Source organism: Triplophysa dalaica, chromosome 1 (assembly GCF_015846415.1).
Source record: "Triplophysa dalaica isolate WHDGS20190420 chromosome 1, ASM1584641v1, whole genome shotgun sequence".
In the NCBI taxonomy this organism is placed as follows: domain Eukaryota; kingdom Metazoa; phylum Chordata; class Actinopteri; order Cypriniformes; family Nemacheilidae; genus Triplophysa; species Triplophysa dalaica.
Window position 1 is genome coordinate 3883110 of NC_079542.1, and position 24515 is coordinate 3907624.

The 24515-nt window shown below is 36.9% G+C and overlaps 1 protein-coding gene and 1 long non-coding RNA gene across 2 annotated transcripts; both read right to left on the reverse strand.

Moving 5' to 3' along the window:
- Positions 1-7452: 7452 nt before the first annotated feature.
- LOC130430323 (gastrula zinc finger protein XlCGF57.1-like) lies at positions 7453-20154 on the reverse strand. The gene is made up of 9 exons (XM_056759384.1): positions 20056-20154; positions 19226-19427; positions 18330-19070; positions 16643-16650; positions 15672-15882; positions 15351-15561; positions 10225-11863; positions 9539-9743; positions 7453-9273 (listed from the first exon to the last, which is right to left on the reverse strand). Exons 3-7 carry the CDS (start codon positions 18882-18884, stop codon positions 11349-11351), a joined length of 1500 nt encoding a protein of 499 aa, XP_056615362.1. The 5' UTR covers positions 18885-19070; positions 19226-19427; positions 20056-20154; the 3' UTR covers positions 7453-9273; positions 9539-9743; positions 10225-11348.
- Positions 15670-16785, reverse strand: LOC130426098 (uncharacterized). Its single transcript, XR_008907149.1, has 2 exons — positions 16695-16785; positions 15670-16214 (listed from the first exon to the last, which is right to left on the reverse strand). It is a non-coding gene; the product is annotated as an uncharacterized LOC130426098 (long non-coding RNA).
- Positions 20155-24515: the final 4361 nt, after the last annotated feature.

The following is a 24515-nucleotide window of genomic DNA, read 5'->3' on the forward strand; positions in this document are numbered from 1 at the left end:
TGATTCTCAAGACTTGCTCGTTGCGGTACTCTTACCACATTGAGGGCACATGAATGGTTTTTCTACCATGTGAACACGCATGTGACTCTTTAGATGTTTTTTTAATATGAAACTCTTCCCACAATGAGAACACGTGTAAGGCCTTCCAACAGCGTGAGTCTTTATGTGAACACTAAGAGTGCTTTTAATAAACAAAACTCCTTCCACCACTCCATCCAGGGTGTATCCTGCCTTGATGCCCGATGACTCCTGAGATAGGCGCAGGCTCCCCGTGACCCGAGGTAGTTCGGATAAGCGGTAGAAAATGGAATGGAATGGAACTCTTTCCACACTGAGTGCACGTGAAGGGCTTCTTGCCTGTGTGAAGCCTTATGTGATTTGTCAGGCACTTTCTGAGAGAGAGTCTTACCACAAAAATGACAAAGAATTTCTGTTTTCTGCTCTTCCTTGAGAAGAATTCTCCTCAGTTAGTGAGGACCTGAATTTTTTTTCTTTGGTATTGAAATTGTAGTACTGAGGTTCATCATCCATTTCGTTTTCTTCTTCTTTTACTTCCAACCGGTCTGAAATAAACACGGCAAAATCAAAAAAACAAAAAGGTAAATCCCAATTTAACATCAGCTTTTTTATCATGAGATAAACATCACAGAAAAATCACACAGGTGAGTTTAGAAAAATCTTGACCTTTTGTCATTTTGACCTTTTTTTGACCAACCATTTGGAGTCCATTGAAGTCCACTATATGAAAAAAGGTGGACCTTTTCGACCAAAGAAACAAATACATGAACATCTTGGATGACATGGGGGTGAGTAAATTATCATGAACATTTACTTTAAAAGGGAACTACTCCTTTATGGTTTCGCTTATGTCTTAACACGCATGTGACTCTATAAATGCATTTTAGAAGGGAAGTTCTTATCACTTCAGGTGTATGGCCGCTCTATAGGGTGAGACTAAATGTGACTGTTAAAGGTGAACTGTGTAAGTAACAGAGACCACTATTGGCGTAGTTGGAAATTGCAACCTAAAGCTCCGCCACCATCCTCTCCCTTCTATTAGAGTAGCTACGGTTGCCGTCACAGGACAAAAGGGTTCAATAAATGATAGCGGCCACTATCGGTGGTGTTGATAATTGCAATCTACATCTCACAGGCGAACAACACACTGAAGTTACGGACACAGGACAGAGATGTCGTCGTCTGAGACAGCAGAGAGTAACCTTTGCAAATCAAGTGACGAGGTTTATTTACAAAGAAAAACAAATTAATTAAATTGACTTAATTCATTATTTACTCTAATCGTTATAGTGAAAATTATTGTTACTTGTATAACATTGTGTCAGTGATGTATTCGCTTATTTTGCATAGCATTTTTTGGCACGGTAACTTGGTTCGTAACATACAGCCTATTTAAACCGCTTGCTAATGCTAAAGTAAGGCATCACCCCAATTGATCAATTGTATCTTCTCAAATCTTCGTTGACACTGTATTACTGATAAACTATGCAACGTGGAAGTTTGGATTTTATCCTATCAATTATTAAATTACACATTTGTATGCACAGAAGCTAAGCAATATTATAATATAATTTACACCCGATTTATGCTAATTATGATTGTAAAAATGATTTCTAACTTGATTTGCACACGGCCATGCAAAAAGGAATTATAGTACAATAACAAAGTGCTAAAAACAAGAAAAACTCACTTGATGCTCATGCTCATCTATTAGCTAAAGCTATCAAACAAACACTTCACTTATATAGCGGAAATTAGACAAACTTACCGGTCCAGCAGAAAGCTTGCAACTTCGGCGTCGCTTAGCAAACCCTTTTCCTGCTTCAGTGCCCTCCATTTGGGAAAAGCCATGCCGATGTTTATTCGGGTTTTCTGCCGTTTTTTGTCTCGACTTCGCCTTGCTGCGTCGTATTTTCTCTTTTTTGAACGAACAGATTGACGCTCTAACGGCTCTTGTGCGGAGTATGTGTGGTCCGCCATTAGCGCAAATTTTGCTTCTTACTGCAACAAAGAACCGTTTATATTTCTACTAAAAAACACGACAAGTAAATGCTGTTATTGTTCTTCCTCTTCTTCTGCTATTCCTTCTATGTAGTCGCTTTGAAGCTGCCCCAAAAAACAGCCGAAGAAGAAGAACATATTCTCGCGCATCCTTCGTTTTACGAAACGCGCTCAGTTTGTCCGTGTAGAGCTACTATAGAAACATGGCTGTGCACATTAATAAATTACATGTAAGGGTGTGCCCGCGGTGTATATACATAAAATGGCTCATTGTAAGGTAATATAAACATTTCGTTTCATTTTGTAAGGTATTTCTTCACCACTCACAACATAGTTTTGTATTATATATTACATTTAGGTGAATAAATCCTTCAAAATCCTACACATTGTACCTTTAAGTGATCTATGTGAAAAGATCTCTTCACACACTGAGAGCATGTGAAGAGCCTCTTGCCAGAGGGACATGTGAGTTATTAAACCTTACGTAACCTTAACACGAACACACTTGGTGGATTGCTACTGATAAAACTCAATAACCGTATGGAGAACAGGATTTTTTTTGAAAATAAGATATAATAAAATACACACACCTGAAAGAACTGAAAAGTAATCACTTTGTTCCTAAACTTGTACTTAGCGATTCAAAAAACTTTTAACTAGTGCTTAAACTTCCCTCGACAAAGCGCACTCTGTATGACGCAATTAGTTATCACAACACAAGCTACAAGAAGCAAAATATAAGTCCCTGCATTTACTTTGTCCGAAATGCCTAGATAAATAATAAAAGATAAATAATAAATTATCATCTACAAATATAAATTGTTTTGTAAAATAAACATATTATTGCCCGAATATTCTATTTCTGTCAATCAATGACAAGATGGATATGAAAAGCTTCGTAGTCATGATTTACAGCAGAGTAAATCAATTGCTATAACCTAAAAAACTTTTGAATAATAGGTCACACACACACACAGCTCATGCAACACTGAATAAATGTATGTATTTTTTATTTTATATTTCTAACATATATTTATTTTATATTCTCGATTGTTTAAAGTCTCACAAAACCAAAAGTTAGTATTCCATTCCATTTTCTACCGCTTATCCAAACTACCTCGGGTCACGGGGAGCCTGCGCCTATCTCAGGAGTCATCGGGCATCAAGGCAGGATACACCCTGGATGGAGTGCCAACCCATCACAGGGCACACACACTCACTCATTCACTCATTCACTCACTCACTCACTCACAACCTACGGACAATTTTTCCAGAGATGCCAATCAACCTACCATGCATGTCTTTGGACCAGGGGAGGAAACCAGGGTACCCGGAGGAAACCCCCGAGGCACGGGGAGAACATGCAAACTCCACACACACAAGTCGGAAGCGGGAATCGAACCCCCAACCCTGGAGGTGTGAGGCGAACGTGCTAATCACTAAGCCAGATAGCACGTTTAATAGACACGGATTGGTCACAGTCATACCCACCGATAACTCAATGGGATACAGGGAATCATGCCTATTTAATAAGCAAAAATAAATGTTAAGCTCACACACCCATACCAGCTCTATAGAACGAGCTCTTAACAATAAACATACCGGAGAGGCGAACAGTCATCAAATCCACTAAGCAGTACAAAAGAAGAGCACCATCACCCTACTGCACGATGTTTAACATACAACGAATTCAGGTTATGAATACCACCAATTCCCAAAGTAATCAACCATTCAAATACAAACACGAGCAAACAAACGGGGAAATCGGACGTGACGGATCCCAGGTAACAACCAATCAGGCTTTAAATAGAAGATACTACTTGCTGATAGGCTAATGCAACTGTCAATCACCTAGTCTCGTTACAAATAGGAAAAATAAACCCGTAAAAATTATATCCGTAATAAAACAAATGAAAATATGTAGAATATATATATCTATGTATGTGAAGAAAGAAATGATTTTACCTCTTGTAGATTTTTAAGTTTGTTGTCTAGGATGTCTGTATTCTTCTCTCCTCAATAGATGGAACATCGGTTTAATATACAAACATTAGGAGGTAATTTAGAATTAGCAGATGTCCCTGTGTTGAGGCTATGCCACCAGTGTCCGATAGAGGTCGCAAAGTTCCCTTATTGAATCACTGATCAACATACAACAGTTTAATTTTGGTGGCACAGTGCTTCAATGGGGAACTCTCGTCATAAAAATGGAGAATGGCGTTGAGAATGATTCGCATTTTCATGCACATAATACATTACAGCAGATGTTCTCGATATTAACCATGACATTTTGACACAATGTTGTGTAGTGAGTGTGAAGATTGTTTGGTTGAATTCTTTATTTTGACCATTCATTTGTTGCGATCACCCTCGTGACCTTGTCAATGTGCTTTTCTGAAGGCCCAAATATTCTTCTCTTTACTTTGTAGTTCTTGCTCTGCTGTTTTGAGGTCATGGCGAGTTGGGGCGCGCAACGCCTTGCCTACTTTGCACTGAGCTGACGGGAATCTTTGTTAGACAATGTAAGAACGTCCTTCTTTGGGTTTTCTAGCTTGGAGCTGAAAGCATAAATGCTAAATGCTGGCAAGCGTTTCAAACTGAACTACTGTCATGATACTCCTCCTTCAGAAGAAGAAGAACAAGTGTGTCAAGCAGAGGGTGCGGCCTCCTAAAACGGCACTCTTGCTGTTGGTGTTTTCACGGCACTTTCGAAGAGCCGTTCGGCTTCAACTGGATTTCTATAAGGAGAAATACACTGGGACTAAATGTTCTAACAAAGGATGAGCAGGAAAGAAAAGAGAACTTTCATGGACTATTTGCAGCATGTTTCTGTTTTGGTGTTAAGTGTACTAGAGTTGCTTTTTCCGAAGTTTCCGCGAGTGCACGTAATCTGTCAGGTTAACATTAAATTACAGGGTTAAATCACAAACGCTGTAATGGAGGAGCGTGTCATGTGGTAGTCTACATTCTCAATGTGGAGTATTCCTGTTGATTTAAGTTTATATGTATCTGCGATGTCAGTATGCTTTTCAAATGTTCCAGCCAAACAATGAGGGATGGCCGTTTCTAAAAAAAAGAGCTCATTGCACTGAAATATCTGTGAAGGTGTTACGTCCGGTGTTGTTTGTTCTGCTGTGTTTTTCCTTCGTCTTTCTTCTTGTTTGTGTCAGTGAATTGTGGTGTTTGGCCAGTGCAGGTGTTTTATGATGCCAAGCAAACTAAAATAAACATAAAACATAATATACATATCCGTAGATTTATAGATTTTTTAGGTACAAAAGAATCATGTTTACTATATATGTTTCATAGCAGCTTTTCAAAGAACACTGCCTAACAAGTCCCTGTGAGTGCGTAAAGTTGTGAGGAAAAACTAGAACAAAGAGAGAAAACGAATTTGAACATTTATTTTATTCTTTTATACATTTTTGGTGCACCGCTCAGAACCTTCTGGAAGTCTCCTGGTGGTTCCCGTACATCAGTTTGAAAACCTCTGAGCTAACATATCGTTGTGGTGTGGCAGGGTTAGTTTTTTGCGGTGCGATTCAGTATGGGTGATTAATCCGTTCGTAAAACAAACATGGCAGCGTTTTACTGCCAAAATGTTATTGAGAACTCTTTAACCCTTTGAACAATTTGATAAATGCAGGAAGGAGGATCTGTTTTCACTGGCAGAGCAGTACCACATTCCCATTGTCAAGCTGGTGCTTTAAGTGAGACATTAAGACTTCAGTTTATGAAAAGGTGTATTCTTGCCGATGCCTGTTCAGAATCTGGGTGCCAGTCATTTTGGTATTTAATAGCATCTGTTTCATTTCAAACAAACAGGTTTTTGTTCTTGTGGGGTGTCGCGTCTTGTGTTATTTGTGTTATTTGTTCAGTTTGTTTTTTGTTTTCTCTGTCTCAACCCTTTACAGGTTGCTGCCGATTGCTCACTTCCGCTCTTTCTCTTCTGATGACGTCATTCCACTCAGCCAGACAATCATTGAAATAGAGTAAAATATGAAAAAATAAAACAAACCATGCAAAGAAGAAGTGTCTTTTATTAATTTTTATTTTTGTATAATTTTTTGACAAGCCACCACCAACACCACCTCATACAAATGGAAGCAGAAATGGCTTCGGTGGGTTTACGTCAAAAGAACAAACAAAAACCTAACAACTGTTTCTTGAAGTGCCCTTCTGCGTCATCCCGTGAGGTGTCCATTTGTTGTACCCTCCGAATAGCCCTGTGAAGTGCCCAGTCATTTAAGGTAATATTAGGGAGACTTTTCACTTGATCAGACGTTCCGCAATATTGGAACTGGCTTTTGGAACACCACACATAAACCCGACTGATGACACGAGCCTACATATAAAACTGATGAATCTGCTCACAGACGAAGCGTCTGCTTTAACTGACGTTGTGTATTTAATCACCCATCAGCCATCTATTTTTGATGCACTCCCATAAGAGTGTGTGAGCCCTCTATACATTCCAACACATTTGATGGTTTTGGAGCTGAAAATTGGATTGCCACTTTCACCCGGCTGACCTGCCTGAGACATCAGAAACAGGTTTTCATTCCTGAAGGATGACGTGATGTGTTTGCATTTATGCATTTGAAGCTCCCCACAGCTACGAATTGTGTAAAAATAAAGTTCCTCTTCTATACGGAGCTGGTCAGTGTGCTCACATACACCTTTTCCGAGAGGACTTGTATCCCGGAGTAGTCTGACAAGGCACTGATCTCGGTCATGAAACACGTGGTTTTTCTTTGGCAATGAAGCTTTGTAAACTAGTAAAGAAGAAGAAAGCATATACATCAAAAGATACAACACAGAACACCATTTCGCCATTTTGTGTACAAGTTTGCATTTAAAAAGTTCACAAAACCTTCTTTAGCTTTTAATACTAACCGTTTCATTGAGAAGTTTCCTCTAGCAGACACCTCAGCTGCTGTCAGTCATGGTAAGGACAAACTTGTTGCTGCGTTCTGTTTCTGGTAGTGGTCCAGTCAAATTTAAACAAAGCATCCCTAAACTTATTTTACCTGCATGCAAGACTGGCACAACAGTCTTTATGGTGTCATTAAGCTGGCAGTGGTGACAAGATCTCAACTAAAAGCAACACAAAAGAGTGGCAAAGAAATAGCAAAATAAAAATCATCTTATTCAAAGAATAAGATCGGGAAATCTATAAAACATTTTTAAGTGCCAAATACAAATGGTAAATGTTTTGGCAAAATAAACACATTCAATCGTAAGTATCCCACACTGGCGAAGACAATAAAGCTAGTATGTATTTATTAGACACTTACAGGCAGTTTATTTATAAATGATTATATAATGCAGTTGCATTTCATTGTTTTTAAAAACAAACTAATCAGACTAATTAGTTCAACAAAAGTTCACACGGACAACAGAAATGATAGTTAATCGTTCACCCAACAAATCACAGCTTTATTAAAACATTTACAAAAATTAAAATGAATGATATAAACTGCCACAATAATGAGCTACAAAAAACAAATCCTCATCGGATAAGCCATAACAAAACTCTAGTAGCAGTATGTCAGCACAAGTATTGGTAGTATTGCACGCGCAAGAATATCTACTCCAAAAAGAAATATACCATAAAAAATAAAAACGATATAACATAACTTTACATTTTTCAATCTAGTAATCTTCATGTAAATGTCCTGAAAAAAAAAGATTTGTGAATCAGTTGTGTGTTTGTCTGAAACTCCTACAGGTATGGCAGTGGCGAAGACCTCTCTCCTGTATCCTTGTTGGGTAAAACTCTTATCACACCGAGGGCACTTGAATGGGTTCACTCCAGTGTGAACTCGTATGTGACTCTCTCGATGTCATTTCAATGGGAAACTGTTAATTCATCACTAGTGTGACGACTCTCGTGAATATTAAGGTTTCGCTTACGTGTGAAACTCTTTCCACACTGAGGGCACGAGAAAGGCTTTTGGCCAGTGTGAGTCATTATATGTTCCCTAAGATGACTTTGACGTCTAAAACTCTTTCCACACTGAGGACATGGGAAAGGCTTCTCACCTGTATGAATCCGTATGTGATGTTTAAGATGTCCTTGTTGTTTAAATCTCTTATCACAGTGAGGGCATGCAAAAGGTCTCTCTCGAGTGTGATCTCGCATATGACAATCTAAATTTATTTGAGATGTGAAACTCTTATTACAGTGAGGGCAGGTGTAACGCCCAACACTAGTGTGACTTCTTATGTGAATATTAAGGCCTGCCTTACGTTTGAAACTCTTTTCACATTGAGGGCATGAGAACGGCTTTTGGCCAGTGTGAGCTATTATATGTTCCTTGAGATTCCATTTACATGTGTACGTTTTTCCACATTGAGGGCAGGTGTAATGCCCAACACTATTGTGACTTTTTACATGAATATTAAGGCTTTGTTTGTATGTGAAACTCTTTTCACACTGAGGACATGAGAAAGGCTTTTGGCCGGTGTGAGTTATCAAATGAGACCCAAGATCACCTTTACGTCTGAACCTCTTTCCACAGTGAGGGCACGAGAAGGGCCTCTCGCCTGTATGAATTTGTATGTGAGACTTAAGATGAACTCGTTGTTTAAAACTCTTCTCACAGTGAGGGCACTCGAAAGCTTTCTCTCCAGTGTGAACACGCATGTGACTCCTTAAATGCATTTTAGATGGGAAGCTCTTATCACATTGAGAGCAGGTATAGGGCCCATCACCAGCATGACTTAATATATGAAAACTAAAGCTTTGCTTACATGTAAAACTCTTTTCACACTGTGGGCAGGTGTATGGCCGCTCTGTTGCGTGAGTCTTTTTGTGGATATCAAGAGCTGATCTTTGTGAAAATTTCATATTACACTGAGGGCATCTGAAGAGCCTCTTACCAGAATGAGAAATTAAATGTGTCTTAAGGTGCCCTTTGCCTTTGTAAGTCTTTCCACAATGAGGACAGCTATAGGGCCTTTCACTACTGTGATGCTTTACGTGAGCGTTAAGATACATTTTACTGACAAAAGTCTTCTCGCACTGAGGGCATGTGAAGGGTCTTTCATCAGTGTGGACCCCTATGTGATTTTTGAGATTTGTCTTTCTCGTAAAAGTCTTGCCACAAATATGGCATGGAAATTTTTGGAGGGCTTTCGCTCTTTTTTGAGGAGAATTCTCATCAGTTTGAGAGATTGAAAAATATGCTTCAGTTCTGAAATTGTGATATTTATGTTCCTCCTCCATTTCATTGTGGTCTTCTTTCACTCCTACCAGTTGTAAAGGGAAAAAAGAATTATGTCAAACGAACTGTTGAAATGAAACAATAAACTTCAATTTATTATCAAATTTAATTATTAGTCTATTCAAATTAAATTGACATTTTGTAATATCATCCAATGTAGTATGATTCCCTTTCTAGTTTAAATCAATTCTTATAATAATGCTCTATACAGCTAATGATTTTACACCAGTGCCACCAAAATGTGCCTAAAACTTTATGCTCTTTAGCAGACATTAAAAGTGGACACTAACCTCTCTCTTCCTCAGTATCTTCATCTGTCATTGTGTATGATTCTTCATCACTCTCCTCTTTAACACACTCCATCATTACAACACAGGTTGGAATAGTAGAATGTGCTGTGGCGGTAGCATTTATAGATAAATTGAAGTGGAAATAACTTCCATAATAATTATGTGATATGATGTTTGTTTCACGTAAAGGACTACAGGAACAGACCTGTAAAAATATAAAAAGATTTTTATTTTGCAATATGTGCACTAGATGTGAAAGTGTACATTTATTTATTTAGCAGACGCTTTCATCCAAAGTTTCTTACAAATGAGAGAGCATTTAACATTTGTCAACGAGTTAAACAATAATGGGATAAAAATGTCCGATAACTAAAGCAAGTGTACACAATGTAAACATATCTTCATTTGGGACATATATACTCTATAAGTAACGTTACATATAATCTGAATGAATGTGCTGCTTACTTCGGAGAAATGACATGATTACTGTTTGTTCTGGTGTGCAACATATGCCCTTAACACTTTGGTTCATCATATTTTTATCATAGTTGAATTTTATCAAGATCACATGGCAACAAATTAATACGAACACAGTCGGTGGTCTTCAACTCATAAAACTCACATGAACTTTATTGATAGAGGAACATGTACGTTTCCGATCGCGAAATATTTAATAAAATACACACCTGAAAGAACTGAAAAGTAATCGCTTAGTTGTTCAACTCGTATTCAGATGGAAAAAATCTTTCATTCATTGCTAAAACTTCCCTCGACACAGCGCACTATGTATGACGTCATCATAACAAACCAAGCGACGAGAAGCAAAATAAAAGTTCTTTCCGAAAATATTCAGAAATAACAAGCTGCACACACATCACATGCGACATCGAATAAAAAGAAAACATTTATTTATTTTATATTCTTAGTTATTTAACGTCTTACCAAACTATCACCAATCATAATTTCTGCAGAGATTAGTTAAATGTAGGCCTTATAGGTAAAATTAAAAAACGTTTAGTTTAATGTAACTAATCATTTAAAATTATATTAGTGGATACAGTATTTTATCTTCACAAATACAATTAAAATGATCCCTTGCTAAATCTTCCATTTGCGACAAAATTAATTTATTTTACATGAGTGCCACATATGTCTCAATCTTTTTCTTTACAACAACTTATTTATCAATTAATAAAATTAAACTACATAAAAAGCATACACCATTAAGGTAGTATTCAGAATCAAATGCTGCCAACATATGAATACTATGATATCTTGAAACCTTTCAGACAAAGTAGCCACTAATAACACTTATAAATGAAACAAAAGGGGACTCATTACTAATACCTCAAATCTATCAATCAAGTGGACAACACAAATAAAAATATATAGTTAAAACAACTAGCATTATTTATTAAAACATTTACAAAAATGTAAATGAATGATATAAACTGACATAAAAAACTACTTAAAGCTACTTAAAACAAAGATAGAATAAAGAATTCTATAAGTATTTTAAATTCTGGAACACACATGTATCCTATTAATCTGAAAAGCTAATAATAACCTGTAAACAAAAATGAAAGATCTAAAAACAAAAGGTACAAACATGACACTTTTCAATACATTTATATGCAAACATCCTGAACGAACATTCATTAACAAATAAAATGCAAACTTCACCAATCAATATTATTTGGAGTTATTAAAAAACACATGCTTGGACCTAAAGGCTGAAGTCGGTCTTTGTTCAGCACTTTTCTTTGTGAGTCTGTTGTGAGTTGTGTGTTTGTCTGAAACTTGGGCAGGTTTAAGGCCCTTCACTTGTGTGATGATGACTCGTATGATAACTAAGGCTTTGCTTATGTGTAAAACTCCTTTCACACAGGTGGCACGAGAAAGGCTTTTCTCCTGTATGAATTCGTATGTGATCCCTAAGATTACTTTCACGTTTGAAACTCTTTCCACACCGAGGGCATGGGAAAGGCCTCTCACCTGTATGAATTCGTATATGATCCCTAAGATTTCTTTTTTGTGCAAAACATTTTTCACACTGAGGGCATGAGAAAGGCTTCTCACCTGTATGAATCCGTATGTGATAGTTAAAATGTCCTCGTTGTGTAAAAGTCTTATCACACTGAGGGCACGCAAAAGGTCTCTCTCCAGTGTGAACTCGTATGCGTCTCTCTGAATGCATTTTAGATGGGACGCTATCCTTTTTGTAAAAAACGTTTACCACACAGAGGGCATGTGAAGGGCCTCTCAGCAGTGTGACTGAATAAATGTTCCTGTGAGTGTTTCCACACTGAAGGCAGCTATAGAGCGCTAAGATTTATTTTACTTTTCACGCTGAAGAGTAGATGTAGGGCCTTATGTTCATCTTGCATTTAGTTGTAGTCTTCACCTTTCTCGTTCTAAAATAAACAAAGTAATATGTTTAAAAAAACATGATGTAAAATGTAACATTAAACCTCAATTTAATATCAAAATGTTATTTTTAGTCTATTAAAAATCAAATTGTAATTTTTAATACCATCAAATGTAGTAGATAATTGTCACTCTTCAGCAGTGATTAAGATACTAACCTCTTTGTTCCTTAGTATCCTCAGCTCTCATCACTCTACTCTTTAAACTCCATCCTCCACAACAGCGGGACAAATAGTAGAGAAGTAAAATGTGTTGTGACGGAAGAAGTGATGTCTGCAGTATTTATAGATGAATTGGGGAGGACATAGCATCACTGAAGATTGTGTGATATGATGTTTGTTTGGTGTAAAGGACTACAGGACCTGTGAAAATATAAAAACATTTTTATATTAACACCTGTTAACAATCAGACACAGATGTTTTTAACATAAAACCGCAAGAAGATCATAAATTCAAACTGTCTTCCATAAAAGGTCTTTGGTGAGTGTAGACACCTTCGTTTTGGGAAAACATTCTATAATCTGCACGTACTGCTTACTTCAGAGCAATGTCAAGATAATTTATTATATTTTATTTAACATAAAATATACACATTTACAAGGTGATATGTAACATATAAATAATATAAACTTTAAACAAAGACATCAATCACAATGTCATTTTTACTGTTTTCTGTGGTCAGCAACACATATTCTAAAATAACGTTACTGTTTATCATGTCTTTTTTCATGATTATTTAAAAATATATATCACGTTGCAGTTTGTAGTATGTAAAAACACACTTGGTGTTCTGCTACTAACATACTAATTCATTAATATGAATAAACACCTGAAATAACTGGAAAGTAATCACGTTGTTCTTCAACTTGTACTCGGAGAAAAAAATCGTTTCATCCACAGCAGGCGAGAACCAGCGCACTCTTTATGACGTCACCACTCGACAGCCGCGGAGAAGCAAATTAAAAGTCCCTAAAGTTACCCTGCATACAAAATCGTGAAATCCCTATTGAAAAAATAAACTACCACATACAAATAAAATGTATATGCAAACGGTAAATGTTTTGGGTAAAATAAACATATTCATGCCCAAATATTCTATATTTGTCAATCAGTGGCAATAAGAAGTCTATATGTAAAAAGGTTCTTACCCACGATTTACAGCAGAACGAAAATCACTCTGGAAAAACAAACCGACTATTTGTAGTCACGCACCGAATGCGACACTGAATAAACATACAAATATATTTATTTCACCAATCGTAAGAACGGCAGGGATAATGAAACGTAATTCTTCAAATAAAAATAAACTTTCAGTTAAATGTAATGCATTCATTTTAAATTATACTAATGCAATACTAGATACAGTATTTTTCATGCTCAGAAATAGGTGTTTTTTAAGGGCATACTTAAGGGAAAATTACACTTAAGGTGCTTTATACAACTGGGCCCTGGAATTTATCGCCACTTTCTTTGGCCAAGGCCCGCCCAAGAGGCCATGTGACTGACAGGTATAGCAACCAATCATGTTTGGAGGCGTGTAAATGTCCCAGCAGTAACAGACCGGTGTACATTAACAATGTAAAAGAAATGCAATATAATGTACAAAACTAATACTTCAGAGGTGAATAAAGAGCTTACATATGAACTGTTATGTTTCTAACACCTTAGAATAAGCTGTTTATATATACATACAGAGCGGGCCTACACGCCGCCATGTTTTCTACAGCAGCCCTAAACAGACTAACGACTCTACAATGCGTGTTTCGTCATCCTCTCCCCTGCGATTCGTTGTAAATCTATAATACAACGCTAGTGGCCACTGTAAATAAAAACTGCGCCTTTAACGGAGGATGTTTATTTTTCCAGTTTCAAAAAACACTTTATATTTCACATATTTCAAGTCTAGGGTTCACCGCTGTCCCTCTTGTCACAAAACGAATGGAATTTTTCTGGTTTACATAAAGTCCCTCCTTCCGAAACGCTCCGATTAATAAAACTGACGAGGTCGGTCGTGATTGGTTCCCCTCTTAGAGCATGTGTCTGAAGATGTTCCACCCACACCATATCAGAGAGCTTCCGCTTCTCAGGCAGTTGTGATTGGTCGGCCCCCCTCTCAGTGAAGTGTATTTATAAGCTTTGGCTTACAGCAATAAGCAGTAACAATGGCCTCAACTTGACTTCAGCAGTTAAAACATGCGGATCGATCAAGTGTAACGGAGGTCAGCTAGTGCATGTGCATATGTCAATCTTTGTTAGAGATTGCAATTGTTTTCCTACTATGGTGAGGGAAATGACAACGGACCGATTGGGTTAGACCGGTTATGTTAATTAACACTAATATCAGAAGTGTTCATTTTTCCTTTTCATATTGGACCTAAGTTCAATAATAAAACAAGCAGATCTAACAGGAGACATTTGCAAGCAGGACTTCAAAGGACGTTTCATAGAAGTGTTTTAGAGGCATTGCGCACTTACACAATATCAGTGTATTACACAGAACAGTTTTCACAGCCAATGTTAAAGTCATGGAAGCTGTTATTGACTGTTAGTTATCTTGAATGTGTGTAGCTGAATTCTTATTACCAGCAGTAGGACTGTGAAGAAAGTAATAAAGCGTGCAGCCCGGTCAAATGTTTACAAACTCTGATAACCAAACCCTACTCCAGCGGCTCTTACTCTTCTCTAAAGAAGGCCTCGCCTTTTTTTGCCGTATTCCTTTGGGCGGAGGTTTTCCAAAAACTAAGCATAGTAACATCATGTGCACCGGGAAGTAAAGGACTTTGGTCCGATTCCAGTCGTTCTCTGTAGACCTGAAAAATGGAATTCTGTTAAAATATCTCGTTTGACATTAAACTTTGAGCTTAATCATTTTGCAGCTACTGTTTATGCTCTAACAGCATAAACACACTAACTAAAGTTTGAAAATGTATCAAATGATCGTACCTCAGCACAGCCCCAGATGAGGGCCATAAAAAGTAGTCACTTCACGCTTCTAGTTCGTAAATATAGATTTTAAACAATACAGGTGGCTAATAGAAGGGTTTATTATGTCTGTGAGGCACGTTTTATGTTTTCATTTATTTCCTTCAGCGTGTCATTAATTGCAAAGAGTGAACTATTCATTTCTGACATCAACTGACACATTTCGGTCTGCTTTTGTAGGACCTCCGCAATCACAACCCATGGTATCGGTGTTGTGCCAGTTTGTGGAATGGATGTCACACGCTGCGAGTCACCATTTGCCTGTCTTTGTGGGGCCGCCTCCGTTGCACATGGGGGTTGAACAGCACTGGTGCTTTGTTCTGGCCAATCAAAAAAAACAATGCATCCATGTCTTTACTAATATTCAGCCACACAATCTACAAGGTGTTTTTTGTATTTTTACCTTCATCCTGCTCGGAAACTGATGCGTCTGTGTCTCTTCCGCCACTTATCCCAGAGACAGAAGCCAAGCCGATGATCGCAGCTATGCGTTCTTCGATCGGCATCAGAACAAGGCTGGAGTCTGGCTGGCCTCCTCCAGTCTCCGTACTGCGCTTCAGGACTGCAACACGCTTTTTGGTAGCGAGCTTCAAGTCTGACCATTTTTTCTTTACCTAAATGAAAGAATTTTTGGGTTACTCTAAACCAATTTTGTATCGCTGTTTAATGCAATGAAACAATGTCGTGGCTCATGTCTTTTATGAGTAACAATCAAAATTCAAACCTCAGCTGGTGTTCGGCTCTCTATGCCAACACTGTTTACCACATCAGTGATTTTCTTCCAAATTGCTTTCTTGTGACCTCCTTTGATACCACTCTTTAAACTCCCGAATAGTACAAGGCTGTGGTTTCCAACTTGTGTCGTTAGCGTCTCAATCTCCAGTTCGGAAAAATTCCGTTTCTTTGTCAGGTTTCGCCTCTCCATGTCGTAAAGCCTGGGGGCAGCACTTATCAACACCCGTTCATTCGTCCGACGGAATTAGACGCACACAAAAGTTTAACGAATGACACCTGAGTGTAGTCGTAAGCAGATTTTTTCGCTATGATGTACGCTGGTTCCTACGCTCCTTTGATGAATGAGGGCCATTGTGCGTGATTCTGCATCACTCTCCTCTTTAAACACACTCCATCATTACACCACTGGATGAGAATAGTCGAGTAGTGGAATGTGATGTCTGCAGCATTTATAGATGAATTGGAGACGAAATGGCTTCACTGAAGGTAGTTTGATATGAAGTCTGTTTAGCGTAAAGTACTACAGGAACACCTGTAAAAATATACACACGTTTTTATATTGAAACTTGTTAACAATCATTATACTAAATGTGTTAAATAACATGTGTACATTTATACATAAAAAAGATGATTTTATCCAAAACGACTTAAAAATATGAGAGCATTTAACATTTGTCAAATAGTTAAATAATGCTGTTATATTTAAGAAAAGCCCATGTTTACATTTAGGATCACATAAAACAGCAAGAAAGTAAACCAGTGTTCCATAAAAAGTCTGATGGGTGATTGTAAACATCTTCTTTTTGGGTAACATGATGTTATGTACATTCATATAATCTACACGTACTGCTCACATTACACATGATTAATTTACAAACTCTGAACTAACGTTACTCTGTTCAACATGTCTTTTTTCGTGATTATATCAATTATATCGCGATGTAGTTTGTAAAAACACACTTGATGGTCTGCAACACACACAAAAAACAACAGATTTAATAAGAATACACACCTGAAATAACTGAAAAGTAATCTCGTTGTTCTTCAACTTGTTCAAATCGTTTCATTCACTACGAAAACCAGCGCACTCTGTATGACGTCACCACACGCCAGTCTTCAAGAAGCAAAACAAAAGTCCCTACATTTACCTTATGTGCAAAATCGTGAATTCCCGAGAAAAAAATAACTATCATGTACAAATAAAATGTACATGGCAAAAGATGAATGCTTTTGGTAAAGTCTATTTAATCAGGTCCTAATATCCTATATTTTGTCCATTAGTGACCATAGAGAATCTATAAATGAAAAACTACTTGAAACATAGACTATTTGCACACACACACACCACATGTGACACTGAAAAAACATGAACATATTTTTATTTTATGTTCTGTTATATGTTGTGTTTACCGTCTCACAAAACTATCACCAATCATAAGAATGGCAGAGATAAGTTAACGTTATTGTTAAACTAAAAAATAATATTTTAGTTAAATATTAACTAATATATTTAGATTGAGCTTTCCTGTAGCTCAGGGGTAAGAGAATGGTGCTAACAACCCCAAGGTTTTGGTTTCGATCCCAGGGGATTGCACATTCTTAAACAAATGTATAGGTTAATGCAACGAAAGTCGCTTTGGATAAAAGTGTCTGCCAAATAAGTAAATGTAGGCTAACTGTAGTAATATTAAATTATATTAGTGGACACATTAATTTATATGTTTACAAAAAAGATGAAAATAACATCTTGCAACATCTTTCCTCACAAAATTGATTGGAAATGCATTATTTATGTTAGCATCCTAGGCACATCAGTATGTCTTTATCTTGTTCAATTAGAATATTTAATTATTTGTCAATTAACGAAACTGAGCTACATAAAATGCAGACTCCATTAAAGTAGTATCCATTAACACATCCTGTCAACATATGAATATCACGATAGCTTTAAATCTTTAAGACAGTGTAGCTAGCCACTAATAACACTAATAAGTTCAACAAAAGGGGAATAGTTAATAGTTTCTCAAATCTATAAATCAAGTGGACAACACAAATTATAGTTTATAGTTTAGACAACAAAGCACAGCGTTTACAAAATAAATGATATTGACTGCCATAAAAATAAGCTGTTAAAACACGGATAGAATAAAGAATAATAAAACTGTAGTTGCAGTAGCCTATGTCAACACAAGTATTAATATGAAAAAGCATCTCTCCTTAGTTGACAAATAGAAATATACCAGTTATCTGAAACAAATTACGTGAAAAACAAGACATTTTTCAATACATTTAATTTGAACACAAATATCCTGAAAGAACATTTATTAACAAACAATGACAAGTTCACCACTCAGGGAAATGCATTAAAATTATTAAAAAACAAACATGCTTGGACCTAAAGGCTGAAGTTGATCTTTGTTCACTCTTTGCAAACAACACTTTACTTTGTTAGTCTGTTGCAAGTTGTGTGCCCGTCTAAAACTTCTCCCACATGCATGGCAGTGGTCAAGCTTCTCTATTGAAATCTTATTAGATCAGAGGAGCCCCTCAGCATGACCAACACAGCTCAGTATAACTTACTACACTGAGAGCATGTGAAAGGTATGAACTCGTATGTATCTCTCAATGCATATTAGTCTTATCATACTGAGAGCAGATTAAAGGCTGTGTGACGATCCATATGAAACTTAAGGCTTTGCTTATGTGTAAAACTCTTTTCACACAGATGGCATGAGTAAGGCTTTTCTCCTGTATGAATTCGTATGTGATCCTTAAGATGTCCTTGTTTTGAAAAACGTTTATCACACTGAGGGCAGGAGAAAGGCTTTTCTCCCGTATGAATTCGTATGTGATCCTTAAGATGTCCTTGTTTTGTGTAACTCTTATCACACTGAGGGCACAAGAAAGGCTTTTGGCCCGTGTGAGTTATTAAATGGTGACTAAGATGACTTTCACGTCTGAAACTCCTTTCACACCGAGGGCATGGGAAAGGCCTGTCATCTGTATGAATTTGTAAATGAGAGTTAAGATTTCTTTTTTGTTTAAAACATTTTTCACACTGAGGGCACGAGAAAGGCCTCACGTCTGTATGAGTTCGTAAATGAGACATAAGATGTCTTCGTTGTGTAAAAGTCTTATCACACTGAGGGCACACAAAAGGTCTCTCTGCAGTGTGAACTCGTATGTGTCTCTCTGAATGCATTTTAGATGGGACGCTATCCTTTTTGTAAAAACCTTTTACCACACGGAGCGCATGTGAAGGGCCATTCAGCGGTGTGACTTACTAAACGTTTGTTTCCATACTGAGGGCAGCAATAGAGCCTTTACTGACAAAACTCTTAGGGACGTAGGGTCATATGTTCATCCATCATTTAGTTGTGGTCTTCACCTTTCAGAGTAAAAATAAAATGTTAAAAAATACATAAATTAAACATTAACCTCAATTTAATCATAAATATAATCAAAATGTGATTAATAGTCTATTAAAATGTAATCAAATGTAGTAGATAATTGCCTCTCTTTAGCAGTGATTAAGATACTAACCCCTTTGTTCCTCAGTATCCTCAGCTCTCGTTGTGAATCACACACCATAATCCACAACTGCGGGCCAGAATAGTATAGAAGTACGATGTGTTGTGACGGCAGACGTGATGTCTGCAGTATTTATAGATGAATTGGGGAGGACATAGCATTACTGAAGATTGTCTGATATGATGTTTGTTTAGCGTAAAATACAGGAACAGACCTGTGAAAATATACAAACATTTTTATATTGAAACTTGTTAACAACAATCAGTATGTGTTTAATAACCTGTGTTCATTTTCATTTATTAATTTAGCATAGGATAATTGTAGATTTGGGAAAAGCCCATGTTTACAAATGAAAATTAGACATATTTTTTTACATAAACCTGCTAGAAATAAACAGTTTTGAACATAAGCTAAAAATGTCTTTCATAAAAAGTCTTATTGATGAGTGTAAACATCCTCATTCTGGGGAAACATGTTCTGAAACAAATGTTTTATTCATTTTATTGAAATAACAAAATATTTCACATTTACACAACAAAATTGCATACAATGTACATTTAACTTTTTTAAAAAAGGGTATAGACACAGAAGTATAAGAAAGAACATGATACAAAAAATGTATATAAAATAGAGACGTATGATCAGAAGTATGAATGGGCATAAGCTCGCATTAAGACATTATAAATGGTGAACCCATGCTTCAGAAAATTAATCATCAATGACATGAAACTGTTTGCTGTGGTCTGCTACAACACATGCTCTGAACTACTGCTCTGTACGTAAAACACACTTGGTGGTTTGCTATTCACACAAAAAACAGCAGATTGTATAACAATACACACCTGACATAACAGAAAAGTATATCTTTGTTCTTCAACTTGTACTCCGAAGAAAAACTCGTTCTATTCACAGCGAGAACGGGCGCACTCTGTATGACGTCATCACACGACAGGCTACGAGAAGCAAAATAAAAGTCCCTAAATTTATATCTCATATTTTCTGGTTATTTACTAAATAGATTTTAGTGTCTGCAGTCAAGTATGTATAGAAAGTAAATTTTTAACTACATTAAATGCTAAAATATATAAAACATTTACATATTTATTTTGCTTCGAGATCAAAGTCTAATCTTTGAAGTGATTGTTGTCATTTAAGTTTTTTACCTTTAAAACAAACTTAGCTCTATTAATAAACACAGCAATGGATTAAATGTTGACTATGTTTGGAGAGATGTAAATGTTTATGAGAAGACGTTTTACTCTCAAGTTTAAACTGTAGTGTATGAGTGAGTGCAGTAAACACTACAGACATAGTTCACCCACCGTGTTTTACTGTCATGTGACCTGTATGTTCCATCACCTGTGATGCTTAGCAAATTATGACATATTTGCAATGTTGTTAGAGTAAATACAATTTAACCACAAGTAATATATTTTTTTTGTGTAAGCTGCATCACTGAGAACCTCATGCAAAGGTACCGCATACTAGAAATAACATGAGCAGAAGATGTAAACCATCTATGTTGTTTCTTGCTCTTTAAATGAACTAAACAATTGAATGTACAAATGAATAAAAAACGTTATATAGAATTTCAGAGGGTTGTCTTAAATCTACAACATTGCATACATGTGAACTTATTGTTTTGATTAACAAATGCAAATTTGTTAGTACAGCCACCCCAATACAGAAACCACAATTCTGTACAATATTTATAATGAACAAACCTCACTTATTTCATTATCATATTTATCTGCCTTTTACATCATATGCTTGATCTTATTAACTGAAGTTGATATTGGTTCGCGTTTGCAGACAGCACTATTTATGTGATACTTCACGCTGTGCGATTGTTCGAAACTTTTCCATCAGTTGTGACAGTGGCACGACTTCTCTCCGATGTAAATTCCTTAGTGTTCCAAGACTAATTAGAGCCCTTTTTGTGAGCTCTTGTTTTATTCAGTAAGGTTCTTATGGTGCTGCTCTGGGGTTCTGGCTTTCAGAAAAATCCAGGCACACTTTCCTTGACACTGTATGAGTCTTCTGGTGTTTCTTTAGAAGCGCTGGGACAACAAAAGTTTTATCGCACTGATCTCAGCTAAACGGCCTTTCATTCGAGTGAATCATCAGATGATGTTTGAGACTTGGTACATGTGTGAAACTCTTATCACACAGATGGCACGGGAAAGGCTTCTCACCTGTATGGATTTGTATGCGAGTCTTAAGCCCTCGGTTTACAAAACTCTTACCACTCTGAGGGCACGTGAAAGGTTTCTCTCCAGTGTGAATCTTCATGTGAGTAATAAGAAAATAATTTTGTGAAAAACTCTTTCCACACTGTAGACATGTTAAGGGCCTCTCACAGTTTAGACGTGCTAAATGTTGGTTAAGGTTCCCTTGATTTGTGTAGGTTTTTGCACACTTATGGCAGGTGAAGGGTCTTTTACCAATGTGACTTAATAAATGTTTGTTAAGGTTCTTTTTATATCCGTATGTTTTTTCACACTGAGGACAGGGGTACGGCCTCTCTCCTGCAGTCTCCATGAGAAGATTAAGATCCACTTTTTGTAAAAAACTCTGTCCAGGGCAGGTGTAAGGCTCTATTGCGGGAATCTTCAAATGATGTGTTAGGCGCCCTTTTGGTGAGAAAGTCTTACAACACAGATGACATGAAAATTTTTTTTTTCTTCAGCTCTATCCAGAGGGGAATTCTCATCAGTTTGTGAGTAGCTGAAAGAAGTTTCTTTAGTTTTTAAATTGTGGTGCTGATGTTCATCCTCCTTTTCATGTTGTTCTTGGCCTTCCTCGGTCCCTCTCATCAGATCTACAATGAGGACAACAACTTGTCAACAACTAACCCATTTTCATATTCTACAGCTTTAAGACCCGAGAATTCTCAAGTGCCCGTACAAAGACTCAAGCAATTATTAACGCTGTGATAGCGCCACATTCGGTTGACATATCTCTGAAAGCACTGGAAGACATACCCAATTGTGGAGTTTCTAGTGATGGAAGCAATCACGGTGCTGTGAAAATATTCCCTCTGCTTATTCAGTATTTTGATTGGAAGAATGGTGGCGTACAAAGTAAATTAGTTGAAGTTAAAAACACGGCAAATGAGTCTGCTGACACAATCACGCAACACATCAAAGAAACATTGGAAAAGAAAGGGATTTTTTCCAAATGTATTGCGTTCACAGGTGACAACTGCAATACAATGTTCGGGGGAATCCGGCGTGATGAAGAAGGAAAGAATGTTTTCGCAAACTTAAAGAGGTCATTGCAGAAGTCATTAATCGGTGTGGACTGCCCAGTACACATCTTGAACAATTGTGCACTATGCTTCTTGAACGCAAGACCAATAACTTTATGACGCTTAAAGTCAAGGGACTACTTGCACAAAAGCACAAGGATGGAATTTGTAAGAGGTTTTCCCATTTCAGTGATACAGTACAGGGTCTGTACAGTTCATTCCTAGAGTATCTAGAGAAATGGATTGGCACCAATGGAGGAGTTCTTCCATTTCCTGTGGATGGATCTGAGTGAGACACCTGACTGGACTGACATTGAAACATGTATCAAATACTTGGGAAAAAAGGGGGTGCCAATTGATGATGCAAAGTGCTTTGATCAGGTCACCAATCTGAAGAAATTCACAGAAAGATGTTACCGCGATGGAGATTTCAGTGATCTGCAACTACACAAGAAGTGGACAAAATATTTTGAAAGGTGCAAAAGCATAGATTTTTATTCAGAGCTACTGAAGATTGCACAGTTTTGTTGTGCTATTCCTTCTCACAATGCAAATGTAGAGAGAATTTTTTCACTGACGCAAAGCCAGTGGACATAGGAAAGGAATCACTTGTCTGTTGAGTCACTGAAGGGGCTTCTGTGTACACAGTACAACTTTCAACAGATGTCATGCAAAGACTTTCATGCCTACTTGATTGGTAATCGTGCACTATTGGCAAAGATTCGATCTACAGTAAAGTATACCACTGGACATCAGGAGGACTGAATTATTTTTGACTGAAATTGATTTTTTTTAATGGCAAGTAATTTTTAATTGAACCTTTGGCCTTAAAGTTGTCATTTAAATGCTAAACTTTTTTATTTGTTTGTTATTATTCTATTGCTGAAGGCCAGAAGTTGAATGGAAAGGATGTATTACTTTATGTATTAAAGTTCAGTAACAGTTTCATGGTTGTTTAATTGATACCACTTGACTGGCAGAAGCCACCTCTGTCATACATGAGAAAAACAAAGCAAAATAAAAGTCCTATTAGTCACTCTTGAGTAAAATTGTGAAACGCATAAAACATAATAGAAAAGGTGAATGTTTCGGTTAAATAAAGATAAAATCAAACTTTGTACTTTACGTATATCATCTCATCGGTAGAGATTACAAGTATGAAAAGAGTGTGTAAGGTGGCAAGTCTGTATAATCGATATGAGTCCTCTGGTGTCTGTTTAGCAGCCTAGCAACCTTTTATCACACTGATCACAGCTAGAAGGTCTTACATTGGTTCAGATTTTGTGACTTTATGAAACTCTTTTAGTCAGAAAGAGAGAGTCTAAGCATTCATTAGAGACTTAAACCGTCAATTATTCTCTACTTTCTGTATTAGAAAAGGCTTGTGTTAATCATGCTTGAATCATTAATTTAAAATAAGATAATGCTGTATAATAATTGATTAATACTTGTCAAATAAAAGTATTTATATTTGAAGTAAGGTGAAGCCACGGCACCGGTCCCTTCACCATTAATTCAGCACCACCGCTATGGACAGCACCTTGTAACGTGGGCTGTAGGAAATAAGGCCTGGTTTCACAGACAAGGCTTAAAGCTAGTCCCAGACTAAAATGAATGTGTGACCTGTATAAACTGAATATAACTTGCCCAGAAATATCTTAAAATACATTAGTAACGTATCCATCTTAAGAATTTTATAAAAGCGACATACATATCTTAATTCAACTAAGGCATAGTCCTGTCTTAAGCTTAGCCATGTCTGCGAAGCCGGGCCTTAAGGACATATTTAAAGCAATAACTGCACTTTGTTCGAAAAAACTATAAAATTCGCAAGCAAAGAAAAAAACTCTAATCTATCTCTACATTTAAGCCACGATTTAAAGCAGACACAATTGCCGATTACTCAAACTTTCTTGGCTACAAAAACAGACTGACTATGAAACATATTTGCATGCATACACACAGCACATGTAATAAAGAAGGAAACATGAAATTATTCTTTACATTTCGTTACATTATTCTTTCAACATCATGCCAGGAGCGAAAACTCTA